Genomic DNA, 16759 nt, shown 5'->3' on the forward strand with positions numbered 1-16759 from the left:
GAGGTCCCGATCATGTGATCACTGATTGGCCAATCAGTGATCACATGCAGAGTAGTAAGCAAGATGTCACTTCTGACATCATTGCTTACTACATGTGAAATCTGTGAATGATCACAGAGATCACATAGTACAGGGCTATTCACAACAGCCTTGTACCATGTGACAAGCTGTGATCAATCACAGCTCTCATAGTATTTCTCAATGGCTGCAAAAATGCAGCCAGAGAGAGGAGAAATGATTGCTTTTACAGCCTTTATGGGTGTAAAAGCAATCAGTGTAAAAAAAAAAAAAAAAATCTTCATAACCCCCCACAAGTAGTACAGTGTCACTATGGTGACACTGTACTGCTAGGGGGACAGTATTTAAAAAAAAAAAAAGCAATCAGTGTAAAAAAAAAATAAATCTTCATAACCCCTCACAAGTAGTACAGTGTCACTGTACTGCTAGGGTGACAGTATGTAAAAAAATAATAATAATAATATAAAAAAAAAAAAAATTTAAAAAAATATTGAAAAATTATAATTTTTGGTTATAACTAATTTGGGGTATTTTCTTTTCTTTACTAAAAAGATAACTGAATAAATTTTGGCCAAGATTTATGAAGAAAGATTATTCATTTAAAAGTTTTTAAGAAAAACTTTTTTGCTAAATTTTTAGATTTCTAGATAGCAAAAAACAATAAAAATCCCAGTGGTGTATAAATACCACCAAAATAAAGTTTTATCTGTCTCAAAAAAAAATCAAAAAAATTCATATGGGTACAGTGTTGCATGACCGCGCAATTGTCATTCAAAGTGTGATAGCGCTGAAAGCTGAAAATTGGCCTGGGGAGGAAGGGGGTAAAAGTGTCCAGACTGGAAGTGGTTAAAAACACGTCAGAGCAAAAGAGAGGATGACTTCCAAGATGAGAGGCTGGTCACCATGTTCTAGCGGGGTGCACCATCCAAGAGGGCAAGAGTGGTCAGATGTAAGTCACCAGACAGTAAGGACTGACAAAGGGGAACCAAAACATTCCCCCTATGGGACGTGTCTTGAGCAGGCCACTGTATGGAACAAATAGGCCACTGGATGTAACAACTCAAGGAAATAGACTGGTAAGTTTGAGATATTAATTTCTCCAAGGAATGGAAGTATGTCAAATCCCATGGAACAAAGACCAAAGTGGCACCTAAGACAAATCTGCAAGGAAGCACAAAAGAAGGTGCTGTAGGGAACAAATCCACCAAATCCCAAATCATCAGAGTGCAGCACAGACAGCCTGTGAGTCAGAAGACCAATAGGGATACTAATTCTGGTGACAGCCAGGGATTTCCTCACTTTGAAGGGATTTCCTCTCACTTCCTTTTTTGGTTATGGTACAGGAAGTAAAGCTAAATCTACTGAATCGGGACACAGATGGATTTAAAAAAAAAAAAACAGACAGGGGTTATAACTCTCCTTTACTCTGTTTGAAATGAAAAACTACTTTAACCCCCCTGGCGGTATTCCCGAGTGTAGCTCGGGGTTAACTTTCAGTACCAGAAGTGGTAACCCTGAGCTACACTCGGGAATACACTGCAGCGCTGCTCCGGGATCCCTCGAGCACTTACCTTGTCCTGCGCTCCCGCGATGTCCCCCCTGCAGTGTCCCCGGCAATGTCCTCCGGCCGATGCCGGCATCCGTTCCCTGCGAGTGTTGTTACATACGGGACGTACGGGGGACGGAACTGGCGGGAAATTCAAAAATTTAAAAAAGTGACATTCACTAATACACTAAAATCACATAGTATAACATTCCTGTATCAAACCATTTCACATACATTTTGTCCCGAGTGCTTTGTCCTGCGCCCTGCCTGCATTTTTACTGTTCTTTCTGCCTGGAAACTGAGAAATATCCATGGCATCCAAAAAGCGTCCCTTTAGGTCAGTATCGGTTTTAGACCGGCTAGAGAACAGCGATAGTAATCAGAACCACTTGCAGAATTGAGTGATAATGATTCGTGGGGGAAATTCGTCATCAGACACTGAAAACGAATCTGCGACTTTGCTCAGTGATGTGCGAACTTGGCGCTATATTTCAAATTTCAGTGTTTTTGGTTTGATTATTTTATTGAATTAAATTTATTATTATTTTTTATGATTATTTATTAAATTATAATTTATGATTTCGTGTTTCAAGTTTTATCATACCCGGGATGTTTACTAGACTCTTGTTCAGACAGATTTCAGTGAGTTATTCCTAAAAATTACAGGCGTACAATAAAAAACTACATATTTCCATGCAAAAAATGTACTGCTTTGAGCACAGAAATATGGACATAATCAGACCGCTAGGGAGGTTAATACAGACTGCCTGGGCTCTTTATTCATGTGTATGAGATTACAGAACGTTGAGTCTTGCCAAGCGGACACAACACCTACTATGGGTAAGGCTCATTGCCAGCTATTTATCCATCTCAATGTAGAAACGGTAATAACAAGCACTTTGCTGGTTTGTTGTTTGGCTTACTTATGGGAATTGACTGATAATAATATGTGTTGATACAAAGGCTCTCTATTATACACATTATGTTCATCATAAACACCCATTAGGCTGATTGGTGGTGCTGACGTAGCATTCTCCATACTGGCATGTGCCTACAATAGCACAGAATGAAGGAATTCCCTCTCAATGATAAATCAAATGTTGTTATGCAGAGCGGTGCGGCAATCACTGATCGTTTTGTAATCTGTAGTTGCTGCTTATGCATTTCTCAGAGTGACACGAAATGATATTCCTATACTCCAGGAATGATCCATACACATCCACAACTTGCCCACTTACCCTCCAGAGGACTTACCCCCCTTCCTGGCCAGGCCAATTTTTGCGTTATGGTGCTGTGTTACTTTAACTGACAATTGCACAGTCATGCAACACTGCACCCAAATTCATTGTTTGACCTTTTTTTCCCCACAAAAAGAGCTTTCTTTTGGTGGTATTTGATCACCTGTACGTTTTTTATTTTTTGCGCTATAAAAAAAAAGACACTTTTGAGAAAAAAAATATTTTTTGCTATTAAACATGTCCAGTGAAAAAATTAAAAAAATAAACTTTCCTCAAAAATTTGCACCAAAATGTATTCTGCTACATGTCTTTGCTAAAAAAAAAAAATCCCAATACGTGAAAATGAATTGGTTTGCGTGAAAGTCATAGCGTTTACAAATGGCGGTATAAATACTGGAATTTTTCTTCTTATTCATTCTTAGTAGTAATGGCGGCGATCGGCGAATTATAGTGGGACTATGGCGGACATTCTGACACTGGTGGGAAATGACTTGGTGTCACTGACATCCCCAGTGACACCAATACAGTGATCAATACTTAAAAAAAAAAAAAAAAAAAAGCACCAACACTACTAATGGTACTGGGCAGGAAGGGGTTAACATGAGGGGCGATCAAAGGGTTAAATGTGTGCTGGGTTTGGTTTACTAGGGGGTGGGATTCACTGTAATCACACTGCTGTTGATGACTGGCATCCAGAGCAGTGTGCCCAAGATGACAAGGAGGACTGTTCATAAACAAAACAGTCCTCCTCCCCGTCAGAGATCCTCAGAAATCACCGGGTGTCGGTGAGTAATTACCAGCCGGGGCCTGGTGATTGATAGCTGCGGCCACAAATGGCGGCGCGGATAGGGCTCGTGCGCCCCCCACCCAGAGAGGCAAAATCAGGTATATATACACATGAGATTTTGTGCACCGCTGCCACCCTGTAGCAGTATTTCTGCTATAAGGCAGTCGGCAAGCCGTTAATGTTCCAATCATCTATTTTTCATGAAATGGTTTCGTACTTCATTTTTCTGCCTCCTTGTAACATCTTACATGAGCTCCCGAACCTCTCCTTTTACCTCTTGCTTCCCTTTGTTTGGTGCCCATTAGTGGTAGTCATGTACACTACCCATCTTATAGTCTATCTCTGGAGCAAGCAAGAGAGGGAATTTAGAGGAGGCTGCGAACAATACAGTTGTGCTCAAAGGTTTGCACATCCTGGCAGAAATCGTGACATTTTAGCATTTATATTGAAAATATGACTGATCATGCCAAAAATGTGTTTTATTTAAGAAAAGTGATCATAAGAAGCCATTTTTAATCAAAAAAGACAGCGTGGTTGTTTCAAGAAGCACAATGTGACTGTACTTGAGCTGCATGGTTGGGTTGGCAGAAAGAAGCCTGTACTGCACACAGACATAAAAAAAAAACAGCCCAGTGAGGCGTCAAGGTGCTGTCAGGTATATTGTGACTGAGCTATTTTGTAGCATTGGCCCAGTAAAGGCTTCTTTCTGGCAAAACAACCATGCAGCTCATTTTTGTTCAAGTATTGTTACATTGTGCTCCTTGAAACAACCACAGCAGCTTGTATTTCTCATAAGGTTAGCTGTGGGTTTTTCTTTGTATTGCAGTTGTGGCTGCAATCCTTCTTGGTCTACTTGAATTTGGCTTGGTATCAAGAGATCTTCAAATTTTACATTTCTTAATAAGTGATTGAACAGTGCTGACTGGCATTGGATATGTTTTTATATTCTTGTCCAGTTTTATAAAGTTCCGTTACCTTGTTACGCAGGTCTTTCGAGTTCTTTTCTGCTCCCCATGGGTCAGCATCTAGTCTGCTCAGTGCAGAAGGGAGCTAACAATCTGACTATTTATACACTGACCGAATTGCAATTTAAATACTACAGATGTGGGAAATTAACTTTTAATTGCCATTTGAACCCGTGTGTGTCACCTTGTGTGTCTGTACCAAGGCCAAACATTCCAGGAGAGGGAAACTTTTGATCCGGGCCATTTGGGTGATTTCTGTCATCATTAGGATTTAAAAAGGAGCCAAACAACTATGTGATAATAAACGGCTTCATATCATCATGATCCCTAAATAAGAGTTTTTTGGCATGATCAGTAATTTTCAATATCAATGCCAAAATGTCACGATTTCTGCCAGGGGATGTAAACTTTTGAGCACAGTTATAGAAGGGACTTTGAGTTAGGAATACTTACATGAATAGAATTTTATTTGTAAATAGTTTATTTATTTCAGGTACTTATATAGCGCCGTCAATTTACACAGAGCTTTACATATATATATATATTGTACATTCACATCAGTCCCTAACCCTCAAGGGGTATACAATCTAAGGTCCCTAACTCACATTCATTCATACACATACTAGGGACAATTTAGACAGGAGCCAATTAACCTACCAGCATGTCTTTGGAGTGTGGGAGGAAACCGGAGTACCCGGAGGAAACCAACGCAGGCACAGGGAGAATATGCAAACTCCAGGCAGGTGGTGCCAAGGTTGGGATTCGAACCAGCAACCCTAGTACTGCCAGGCAGAAGTGCTAACCATTTAGCCACTGTGCTGTCCAGTTTAGGTCACTTTAGACTTGTACATTAAAATGTGTGAGTTCAACAGCCTCTTGTAGAGCGTTTGAGACATGGCGATAACCTACCGCCGGGGTGTGGGCCGCACCAAATCAGGTAAGTAAAAGCACCGGTCTCATTAGAAAAAAACAAGTCGTTTACCTTAGAAGTGCTTGCAGAGCCCCATACCTAAGGATTATTATAAAACATTTCCTGGAGTTGCGCTTTAAAGCGGAATTAAACATCTCCCAAGGAAGCTGCCATCTTTACTCAAGCCATAGATGATGCAATTTTCTTGCAACCCCTGGTTGCAGGAAAGAAAATAGCTTAATTCCCCCATCAACAATGGCTTTTGATGAGGGAATCTCTCCTGCAGAGCTATTGTGTCCTGCTGGCGGGGAGCCTTCTCTTGCGGCAGAACACAATGATCACTGCTGGCAGCTCTAGCCGCCGGCAGTAATCACATGAAAAAAAAAAAAAAAAACAGGCAGGCTGGTTTTGCTCAAGTTGATCGATGAATCGACTTTAGTACAACCAGCCTGCCCATGGATGTGCCGAATCTTAGCTAGTTCCTGCTGAACCAGCCAAGATTAAAATCCACCTATGGCTGGCTTTAACCTCTGTTTGACCTGCAGTTGCCATGGGGCTGCACATGTGATCAGTTATGACAACTAGTCAATGGCTTGACAGTTCAGTTGAGAGCACAAGCAACTGTGACAGTTATTCATGGCAAGCTTTGAAATTTAACGTTTATGAGAAACCATTCAATCTGTGGGATTAGATCCGCTTTATTGAATGGTGTCCGATATCGGTTAACTGGCCATTAAAAATAAATACATATTAGGGTCCATAAGGATGCAAGGGTGGCCCTCCTGCATTGCCCAATTTTGGGTCTGTCTAGATCTCAGCAGAAATTGACATCCTACCTATTCATTTCCACAAAATGTGCCATAGCTCAAGCTTGGAGAACCCCTTCGGTTGTTTTCCAGGGGGTGAAGACCCAGATGAATGCTATGCTGATCAACGAACAGATGTCCAGCGTTCTTCAAGATTCTCATCCGAGGTTCCTTAAGGTTTGGGAACCTTGGATACGTTATTCCTTGCCGTCCCTGCCTCCTACTAGCTATGGCCTCTTATAGTCGCTGCCTGTGCTAATCCTGGATCCATGACTCTTCTAATCTTCCTCTCTTCCATGTTTTCTCCCTCAAGCTTTCTTTCTTCCTTACAGGTGAAACTCGAAAAATTAGAGAATCGTGCAAAAGTTCATATACAGTCATGGCCGAAATTGTTGGCACCCTTGATATTTTTCCTGAAAATCAAGTATTTCACACAAAAAAGGTATTGCATTAACACATGTTTTGCTATACACATGTTTATTCCCTTTGTATGTATTGGAACAAATATAAAACAGAGGCAGAAAAGCAAATATGACATAATGTCACACAAAACCCCAAAAATGGGCTGGACAAAAGTATTGGCACCCTTAACTTAATATTTGGTTGCACACCCTTTGGAAAACATAACTGAAATCAGTCGCTTCCTATAACCATCAATAAGCTTCTGACACCTCTCACCCGGAATTTTGGACCACTCTTCCTTTGCAAACAGCTCCAGGTCTCTCTTATTGGAAGGACACCTTTTCCCAACAGCAATTTTAAGATCTCTCCACAGGTGTTCAATGGGATTTAGATCTGGGCTCATTGCTGGCCACTTCAGAACTCTCCAGCGCTTCTTTGCCATCCATTTCTGAGTGCTTTTTGACGTATGTTTGGGGTCATTGTCCTGCTGGAAGACCCAGGATCTTGGACGCAAACCCAGCTTTCTGACACTGGGCCCTACAGTGCGACCCAAAATCCTTTGGTAATCCTCAGATTTCATGATGCCTTGCACACAGTCAAGGCACCCAGTGCCAGAGGCAGCAAAACAACCCCAAAACATCATTGAACCTCCACCATATTTTACCGTAGGTACTGTGTTTTGTTCTTTGTAGGCCTCATTCCGTTTTCGGTAAACAGTAGAATGATGTGCTTTACCGAAAAGCTCTATCTTGGTCTCATCTGTCCACAAGACGTTTTCCCAGAAGGCTTTTGGCTTACTCAAGTACATTTTGGCAAACTGTAGTCTTGCTTTTTTATGTCTCTGTGTCAGCAGTGGGGTCCTCCTGGGTCTCCTGCCATAGCGTTTCATTTCATTTAAATGTCGACGGATAGTTCGCGCTGACACTGATGCTCCCTGAGCCTGCAGGACAGCTTGAATGTCTTTGGAACATGTTTGGGGCTGCTTATCCACCATCCGGACTATTCTGCGTTGCAATCTTTCATCAATTTTCCTCATCCGTCCACGACCAGGGAGATTAGCTACAGTGCCATGGGTTGCAAACTTCTTGATAATGTTGCGCACTGTGGACAAAGGCAAATCTAGTTCTCTGGAGATGGACTTGTAACCTTGAGATTGTTGATATTTTGCCACAATTTTGGTTCTCAGGTCCTCAGACAGTTCTCGTCTCCTCTTTCTGTTGTCCATGCTTAGTGTGGCACAGACAGACACACAATGCAAAGGTTAAGTGAACGTCTCTCCTTTTTATCTGCTTTCAGGTGTGATTTCTATATTGCCCACACCTGTTACTTGCCCCAGGTGAGTTTACAGGAGCATCACATGCTTGTAACATTCTTATTTATCCGCAGTTGTGAAAGGGTGCCAATACTTTTGTCCAGCCCATTTTTGGAGGTTTGTGTGACATTATGTCGAATTTGCTTTCTTTCCTCCCTTTTTTTGTTTTGTCCCAATACACACAAAGGGAATAAACATGTGTATAGCAAAACATGTGTTAATGCAATACGTTTCGTGAGAAATACATGATTTCCTGGAGAAATATCAAGGGTGCCAACAATTTCGGCCATGACTGTATTTCAGTAATGCAACTTAAAAGGTGAAACTAATATATGAGATAGACTCATTACATGCAAAGCAAGATAGTTCAAGCTGTGATTTGTCATAATTGTGATGATTATGGCTTACAGCTCATGAAAACCCCAAATCCACAATCTCAGAAAATGAGAATATTGTGAAAAGGTGCAATATTCTCGGCTCAAAGTGTCCCACTCTAATCAGCTAATTAAGCCATAACACCTGCAAAGGGTTCCTGAGCCTTTAAATGGTCTCTCAGTCTGGTTCAGTAGGAATCACAATCATGGGAAAGACTGCTGACCTGACAGTTGTGCAGAAAACCATCATTGACACCCTCCATAAGGAGGGAAAGCCTCACAAGGTAATTGCAAAAGAAGTTGGATGTTCCCAAAGTGCTGTATCAAAGTACATTAATAGAAAGTTATGTGGAAGGGAAAAGTGTGGAAGAAAAAAGGTGCACAAGCAGCAGGGATGACCGCAGCCTGGAGAGGATTGTCAGGAAAAGGCCTTTCAAAAGTGTTGGGGACTTTCACAAGGAGTGGACTGAGGCTGGAGTCAGTGCATCAAGAGCCACCACACACAGACAGATCCTGGACATGGACTTCAAATGTCGTATTCCTCTTGTCAAGCCGCTCCTGAACAACAAACGTCAGAAGCGTCTTACCTGGGCTAAAGAAAAACAGACCTGGTCTGTTGCTCAGTGGTCCAAAGTCCTCTTTTATGATGAGAGCAACTTTTGCATCTCATTTGGAAACCAAGGACCCAGAGTATGGAGGAAGAATGGAGAGGCACAAGGACCCCGAGTATGGAGGAAGAATGGAGAGGCACAGACTGCAAGATGCTTGAAGTCCAGTGTGAAGTTTCCACAGTTTGTGTTGATTTGGGGAGCCATGTCATCTGCTGGTGTTGGTCCACTGTGCTTCATTAAGTCCAGGGTCAACGCAGCCGTCTACCAGGGGATTTTGGAGCACTTCATGCTTCCTTCTGCAGACGAGCTTTATGGGGATGCTGACTTCATTTTCCAGCAGGACTTGGCACCTGCCCACACTGCCAAAAGCAGCAAAACCTGGTTCAGTGACCGTGGGATTACTGTGCTTGATTGGCCAGCAAACTCACCTGACCTGAACCCCATAGAGAATCTTTGGGGCATTGCCAAGAGAAAGATGAGAGACATGAGACCGAACAATGCCGAAGAGCTGAAGGCCACTATTGAAGCATCCTGGTCTTCCATAACACCTCAGCAGTGCCACAGGCTGATAGCTTCCATGCCACGCCGCATTGAGGCAGAAATTGCTGCAAAAGGGGCCCAAACCAAGTACTGAGTACATATGCATGCTTATACTTTTCAGAGGTCCGATATTGTTCTATGTACAATCTTTGTTTTATTGATTGCATGTAATATTCTCATTTTCTGAGATTGTGGATTTGGGGTTTTCATGAGCTGTAAGCCATAATCATCACAATGACGACAAATCACGGCTTGAACTATCTTGCTTTGCATGTAATGAGTCTCTCATATATTACCGTATTTTTCGCCGTATAAGACGCACCTGACCATAAGACGCACCTAGGTTTTAGAGGCAGAAAACAGGAAAAAAAAAATTCTGAACTAATGGACTGCAGAGACAGTACAGGAGATGACCAGAGACTGCGGACAGCACAGGGATGACCAGAGACTGCGGACAGCACAGGGATGACCAGAGACTGCGGACAGTACAGATGACTACTGACCTTTGGGGAGGTGGGGAGCGGGTACCTGAATTTGACAGGTACCCGCTCTTACTTCCGCAGAGTTTTTGTTTGATCTTACCTGTTCCTCGATCCAGCAGCGCGCTGTCTTCCTGGCTTCTGTAATGGCGCTCGGCATGACAGCCGGGTGCCTAGTGCGCATGAGCGAGAAGCACTTGCGCTTTGTGATTGGTCCGGCGGCTTCTGGGATCTGTCATGTGTTCCAGGTACAGCCTTACCATTCACAAAAAGCACCGCTTCTTGCACATGCGCACTTGGCACCCGGCTGTCATGCCCAGTGCCCACACTACAGAAGCCGGGAAGACAGCACGCCGCTGGATAGAGGGACAGGTAAGGTCCCGCTGCAGAGCTGAGCGGCCGGCCCGGTATTCTGACACGGCCGCGGTGGAAATACCGGACTGGCAGCTCCATATTCGCTAAGATGCACTGACATTTTCCCCCCCAGTTTTGGGGAAGAAAAGTGCGTCTTATACGGCAAAAAATACGGTAGTTTCACCTTTTAGGTTGCATTACTGAAATAAATGCATTTTTGCACAATATTTTAATTTTTCGAGTTTCACCTGTATTTCTATGTTCTTATATTTTCTTTTTTCCTATCAGTTTTGGGGTTTTTTTTTTTCCCCGTATGTTCTGAGATGATACTTTTTAATAGGGGTTTTACTTTTTTTTTTAATTTCATTTCTGGTAATATGATGGATTGCTGCTGCTACTATTTGGTTCGGCTATTGGCCGTCCCTCCTTGGTGTCATTGGACATTCCAATATTTGGCTAATACACCCTGCAGATTTGTATCGGCTAATGTATGCTCTTGTTCCGCTCTGCCCCTGCGTGGTCATATTATGAGCTTGTCGTATTATAAAAACAAAAACTTCTTTAATAAAAATATTGAAATAGAAAAATAAATAGACTTCTTAGGTTCAGATAACTTTTATTTTCTATTGAAAACATCCTAACAAATCGCATAACACAACATAAAACAAACTTAACAACACAGTAAGCATATTAGCCAAAAGAAAAAAAAATGTTATGCAAGATGGAGGCAGACGTAGGATGCTGGATGTAATACCTTTAATAAATAAAAAAATTAGAGACACATCTGGTCATAAAATAATTAAACACTTGAAAAAATTTGAAAAAAAAAAAAAGAAGATAAAAAGTTACATAATGGGGCACTAAAAAGGCCATCTGAAATGACAAGGGTATTGAATCAACAAATACATAAGGCTTTTTTGTGAACTGGGAAATACTAAGTCTGAACTGGTTCCATTGTTTAACTAGTTTTGAATGAATGAAAGATACAGTAATGCGATTGGCAACCTGCTTTACTATAGCTGCTGCAGAACTACAACTCCCAGCGTGCCGTGCTAGCTGGAAGGAAGACATGGTGGGGCCTACGTATTCTACAACTGCTGGTGAGGCACAGATTGCTCTAGTATTGGATAGTGTACAGAGAATTCAAACTCTGATCACGGCTGATAAGCAACATTGATCTATTATATAGAAGTGAATATGAACTTTCTAAATACTGTTCAGCTCTATGAACCTTTGACATCGGAGTTACTCTTAGCCAGCTAATGAGAACTGAGCGCCAGATCATAGTGATGTTCAGCTACAGTTTAAGGAACCGCTAAACCCAAAGCGCAGGATTGTTCATAATGAAAGAGCAGCGAGTAGAATTTACAGACTTGATTGTAACATAAGAGACTCGTATAAGTATTAGGGTGGAATCATGCTGCCCCTCTACGCTTTGGTCACAGCGCAGTGCACCCGCAGTTCTGGTGTGGGCTAGCTGTGCTTTGCCATAGACTTCTATAATGTCCTGCGATTTTGGTGGGTTTTCTGCATGCGCACAAGAAGTCCTGCATTCAGGACTTTAGGTACGCTTTCAGAAAAGCCATCAAACCCAGGAGACATACAAGTCTATGGCAAAGTGCAGCTAACCTGCACCAAACCTGCAGGTGCAATGTGCTGCGGCCAAAGCATAGAGGGGCAGCATGAAGCCGCCCTTACATATGTGTTCATTAAAGTATATCTAAAATCAAGGGAAAAAATTTAACAATATTACAGTCCTTCGATTTGATGCCTGCATTCATTCTGTTTATATATCAAATCAGGAAAGAAGCCTGGGATGACAACACTACTTCCCCATAGATATAGTACAGGGAGTGTTGTCACCTTAGCACAGGATGTGTGTCAGTGGCAGGATCCACAAGCAAAAAATAAGAAAAAAAAAAAAAAAGAAAGGTCTTTCAGAGGCAGCAAACACACTGGAAGAGATGCAGCTGATTACTTCCCCCCCCCCCCCGTCCCAATAGGGATTTTACATTGAAATATTAGAGCATTTGGAACTCAGTTGCAGCATGGCCCAATTGACTTTAATGGGCACCTTTCGTATGCAGAGTGCCTGTTACATGTGACATAGCAAGTTAATTTGCAGCACCGTGAAGTGAATCATCATGTCTGCAACAATGTTAAAGAACCTGCGCTTCCTCCAAGCAATTTAATAGATTGGCAGTCAGAGGGCGACAAAAATCAGTTGTCAGGTTTTACTGCCCTTTTACCTCCTGTTTGAACTTATCCATGCAGCCACCACATCTAAGGACTGGTAAGATGCAATGTTATACATTTTTTTTTTATTAAAGTGTTACTAAACCCAGGACGGAGCCATCTAAATTAGTCAGGGTCAAGGATATACCCTATATTAAAGTGTTACTAAACCCAGGACCTTGCATTCACTATATCTGGTCTCCCGGACCCTGCATTCACTATATCCGGTCTCCCCGGACCCTGCATTCACTATATCTGGTCTCCCCGGACCCTGCATTCACTATATCTGGTCTCCACGGACCCTGCATTCACTATATCTGGTCTCCACGGACCCTGCATTCACTATATCTGGTCTCCCCGGACCCTGCATTCACTATATCTGGTCTCCCCGGACCCTGCATTCACTATATCCGGTCTCCCAGGACCCTGCATTCACTATATCTGGTCTCCCCGGACCCTGCATTCACTACATCCGGTCTCCCCGGACCCTGCATTCACTATATCTGGTCTCCCCGGACCCTGCATTCACTACATCCGGTCTCCCACAGTACACACAACATGGAAATGCAATTATTTTAGGAAATATAAAACTGCTAAATACCATTTCTCATCAGCAGTTTGAGCACTCCTACAAGCTTTAACCAGTGCTTTGCTGGACACTGATAGAAGTCACAAGACTGCTCTTTCTCCTCTCACTGTCCTAGGAGACTGCAGTACCCCTGTGTTGAGCACATGCACTCTTCCACGAAAAAAAAAAAAAAAAAAAAAAAAAAACCTCCCTAGCAATACACACCAAGCTGAGCATGGACAGCTTGCCCCCAAGGCTCTGTTCCATCAGGAGATGAGTTGGGGACAGTGGAAAAAAGGTAGGATCAGAGAAGACAAGATCAAGACATCCTTTTTATACAATGCAGAGGATTAACCCCTTAGGTTCCACAGTGAGTATAACAAGCATGCTTTACTGCATATACAGACTGATTGTACTGTTGTGGGTTTAGTAACACTTTAAAAGTTGGATCCAGAACTCCAGGCACAAATTATAATAATGATAAACACTCAACGAAGGTTCTAGGCTTTCCCTAAAAATAATTGTCTGGGTCATTTGCTGGGGGGATTTGCCCTCGCTCCCCCCTTCTGGAGATCGTATAGAAAGTAAATAAATCTTCGCTCTGACAGTGGTCATCATATCAGCACACAGGGAGTTTTTTTTTCTCTTCTTCCAGAAGGGAGAATCAATGTGCTCAGTGGGGATGCCGGCATTGGTAGCATCATAAGATTCAAAACTTTCTCCCCGTGTGTGGAGGGTCTCAGATCACTGAGGTGTCACTTTGGTTGTCATTTGAATGCCAGTAAATGATATGAGGAATATTCTTGGTGCAGTCATGCTAGGCTTCAATTGGCTTTCTGCTTTTCTTAACAGCAACAGGGCCGAGCAATTTACATGCACCAAATAGAAGGCATTCTGTAATACAGAATCTTCAGCTCAAGTAACCCAACTGAGAGGTTCCGGGCTCATTCACACGAATTTGGAGATCCACGCAGGGTGTGGCTGTATGTGCCCAGGAAGAACAGATGTTCCATGCAGCAGCCACCGGCAGCCTGTTCAGAATCAGCCACCGGCAGCCTGTTCAGAATCAGCCACCGGCAGCCTGTTCAGAATCAGCCACCGGCAGCCTGTTCAGAATCAGCCACCGGCAGCCTGTTCAGAATCAGCCACCGGCAGCCTGTTCAGAATCAGCCACCGGCAGCCTGTTCAGAATCAGCCACCGGCAGCCTGTTCAGAATCAGCCACCGGCAGCCTGTTCAGAATCAGCCACCGGCAGCCTGTTCAGAATCAGCCACCGGCAGCCTGTTCAGAATCAGCCACCGGCAGCCTGTTCAGAATCAGCCACCGGCAGCCTGTTCAGAATCAGCCACCGGCAGCCTGTTCAGAATCAGCCACCGGCAGCCTGTTCAGAATCAGCCACCGGCAGCCTGTTCAGAATCTGCGACAGGAGCTGCTGTAGAGCTCTTCCAGCATACCGGAGCATTTGCATCCCTGGACACAGAAAGGCTGCCTCTGGCTGTACAGAACATCGGTCACTCCTGTGCGCATAAAAACAGGCTCCTGAGCCCATGTGAATGAGCCCTTCTAGGTCTGGCAATGAACACATTCAAGGCGGGCATATAGGTTACTTGTGTCTTGCAGTACTTCAGAAACATACTCTAGACCAGGGGTGTCAAACTGGCGGTCCCCCAGCTGTTGCCAAACTACAAGTCCCATCATGCCTCTGCCTTTGGGAGTCATGCTTGTAACTGTCAATCTTGCAATGCCTCATGGGACTTGTAGTTTGGGAACAGCCAGAGGGCCGCCAGTTTGACACCCATGCTCAAGAACATCACAGAAATCGAAATCAAACTTCAAGAAAAACATCAGTTCTAATTCTTTTTGCACACTTCCATGTGGTTGTAGCCCGTCTCTATGAACATCTGAAAGAAGAATGACTAAGTCAGGGGTAGACAAATGAATGTGGAATTCAGGAGCCAGTCTAATACAGAAGGCAGCAGGGTAATATTTTATAGCAGCCAGCTGAAATGACAACTAGGCCTCGTCCACATGGGGTTATGGGTTGTACTAAAGCATATGCCCATATACCTGCATTGAGAGGAATAGGCGTTTCATGCATCCCTGTGTAGGCCATCACATTGATATCAATTGGGACACAGACAAAGATGATGCTCCCATTCTGACATCCATGCGAGTGCACAGACAGTCCTCCATCAGGGCCGTGTACCTGCCCCCCCAGTCAGATTGGGAGCAGTGACTGTGTCCATGCAGCTGCTGTGTCCAGATTAAGATCAATGGAACTGCCTGCATAGGGATGCATGGAACGCCTCTGCATCCCCGTACATGTAGGCACCGGCCATTTTAAAGAGCATTGGCTACCTGTTTTCTGGGATTTGTCCAGCCCTGGGCTAAGTGAATGGGTGCCGTATTTGACCCATGGCAATCCTCAATTGAGTATTGACTGTGCACTGAATAAACATACCAGTCATTGCTTGATGTTCAGAAGATGTAAAGAAAAAGGAAAACGGACGTTCCTAATTTAAACACCTGTGAGATCTTTTTCAGCCTATGAAAACATTCAGATTGTAGATTTTTTTTTCTTCTTTTTATCTTCACATTCCACATCGTTCTATTTGCATGGTGGTGACCTAACTGGAGCCCTACATACAAATAGTCTTCCTGAGAACTTTAGATTCGTTTTGGCAATACTGAATACCTCTCCTTCCAGCACTTCTAGAGGCCGTCATATCCCATTATGGACAGGTAATGGCATCTGGTAAGATAGCCAGGAAAGGGAATGACTATCAGTTCGAGAAGGGGTAATGTGTTCAGAGTGGTCTGCGGTTTGTCCACACCTCGTGTTTTGTGGAAAAGTTGCCGAAGTGGACAACAAAAATGGATGCCATCAATCTCATGGCACAAACAGTCCTCTTGTTTCTTCCATGCTTTTTTTTTCCTCTTAAAAGGCCATTTTCTTTGAGAATATGAATGCACAGTGGTACGCCTTGCTACTATTCTGACTTCTGGACAATGAGTTGCCAAAAATGGGCATAATTGATCTGCATAAAATATACAACTATGAAAATGTTTTCATCCTCTTGGCTGTCTCTCCTTATTGCATCCCTGGCCAGCTCCAGCACAGTACAGTTTGCCTCTGTCTTCTCTGACACCCGCAGGTAGTGGTCCTGAGAAATTTAAGTGCTTGATCCCTTTCTCCGGCTCTGTGTACTTCTACCTGGCCAGGTTCTTTGGCTCGCTGCTGGGAATACACCAGTCGTCCGCTTCTGTGCAGAACTTATAGTGCTTCCAGGCGGACTTGTTGAACACCGGTAACCGCTCGATGGATTCAGAGGACAATGCCTGTGACAATTCAATGACAGATCTGTCAGTATTACAATGTTGGCAACTTTAAGTCAGTTAAAAGTAAAAATTAGAATTTAAAGCGATTCTAAAGCTTCCATTTTTTTTTTTTTTAATTAAAATAATAAACGTCATACTTACCTGCTCTGTGCAATGGTTTTCACAGAGAAGCCCTGATCCTCATCTTCTGGCATCTCCCAATGGTGCTCTTGGCCACCCCCCACCAAGTGCCGCTCTGTCTGCATCTATTAACACAGACAGTGGGGCTCAGCCCC

At 43.3% G+C, this 16759-nt stretch overlaps 1 protein-coding gene across 1 annotated transcript in view; it reads right to left on the reverse strand.

Annotated features, from left to right (window-relative positions):
- Nucleotides 1-10938: 10938 nt before the first annotated feature.
- The window catches only part of LOC149439145 (pyruvate dehydrogenase (acetyl-transferring) kinase isozyme 2, mitochondrial-like), a 57855-nt gene continuing 52034 nt past the window's right edge, over nt 10939-16759 (reverse strand). Inside the window, exons 12-13 of the mRNA XM_089659403.1 lie at nt 13003-16484; nt 10939-12755 (exon numbers count right to left, since the gene is read on the reverse strand). Of these exons, the coding sequence (XP_089515529.1) occupies nt 16356-16484 (129 nt within the window). The 3' untranslated portion in view covers nt 10939-12755; nt 13003-16355. The remainder of the gene's footprint in view (nt 12756-13002; nt 16485-16759) is intronic.

This window comes from Staurois parvus, unplaced genomic scaffold, assembly GCF_062004578.1.
Source record: "Staurois parvus isolate SC_StPar_1 unplaced genomic scaffold, SC_StPar_1.0 ptg001152l, whole genome shotgun sequence".
Lineage (NCBI taxonomy): Eukaryota > Metazoa > Chordata > Amphibia > Anura > Ranidae > Staurois > Staurois parvus.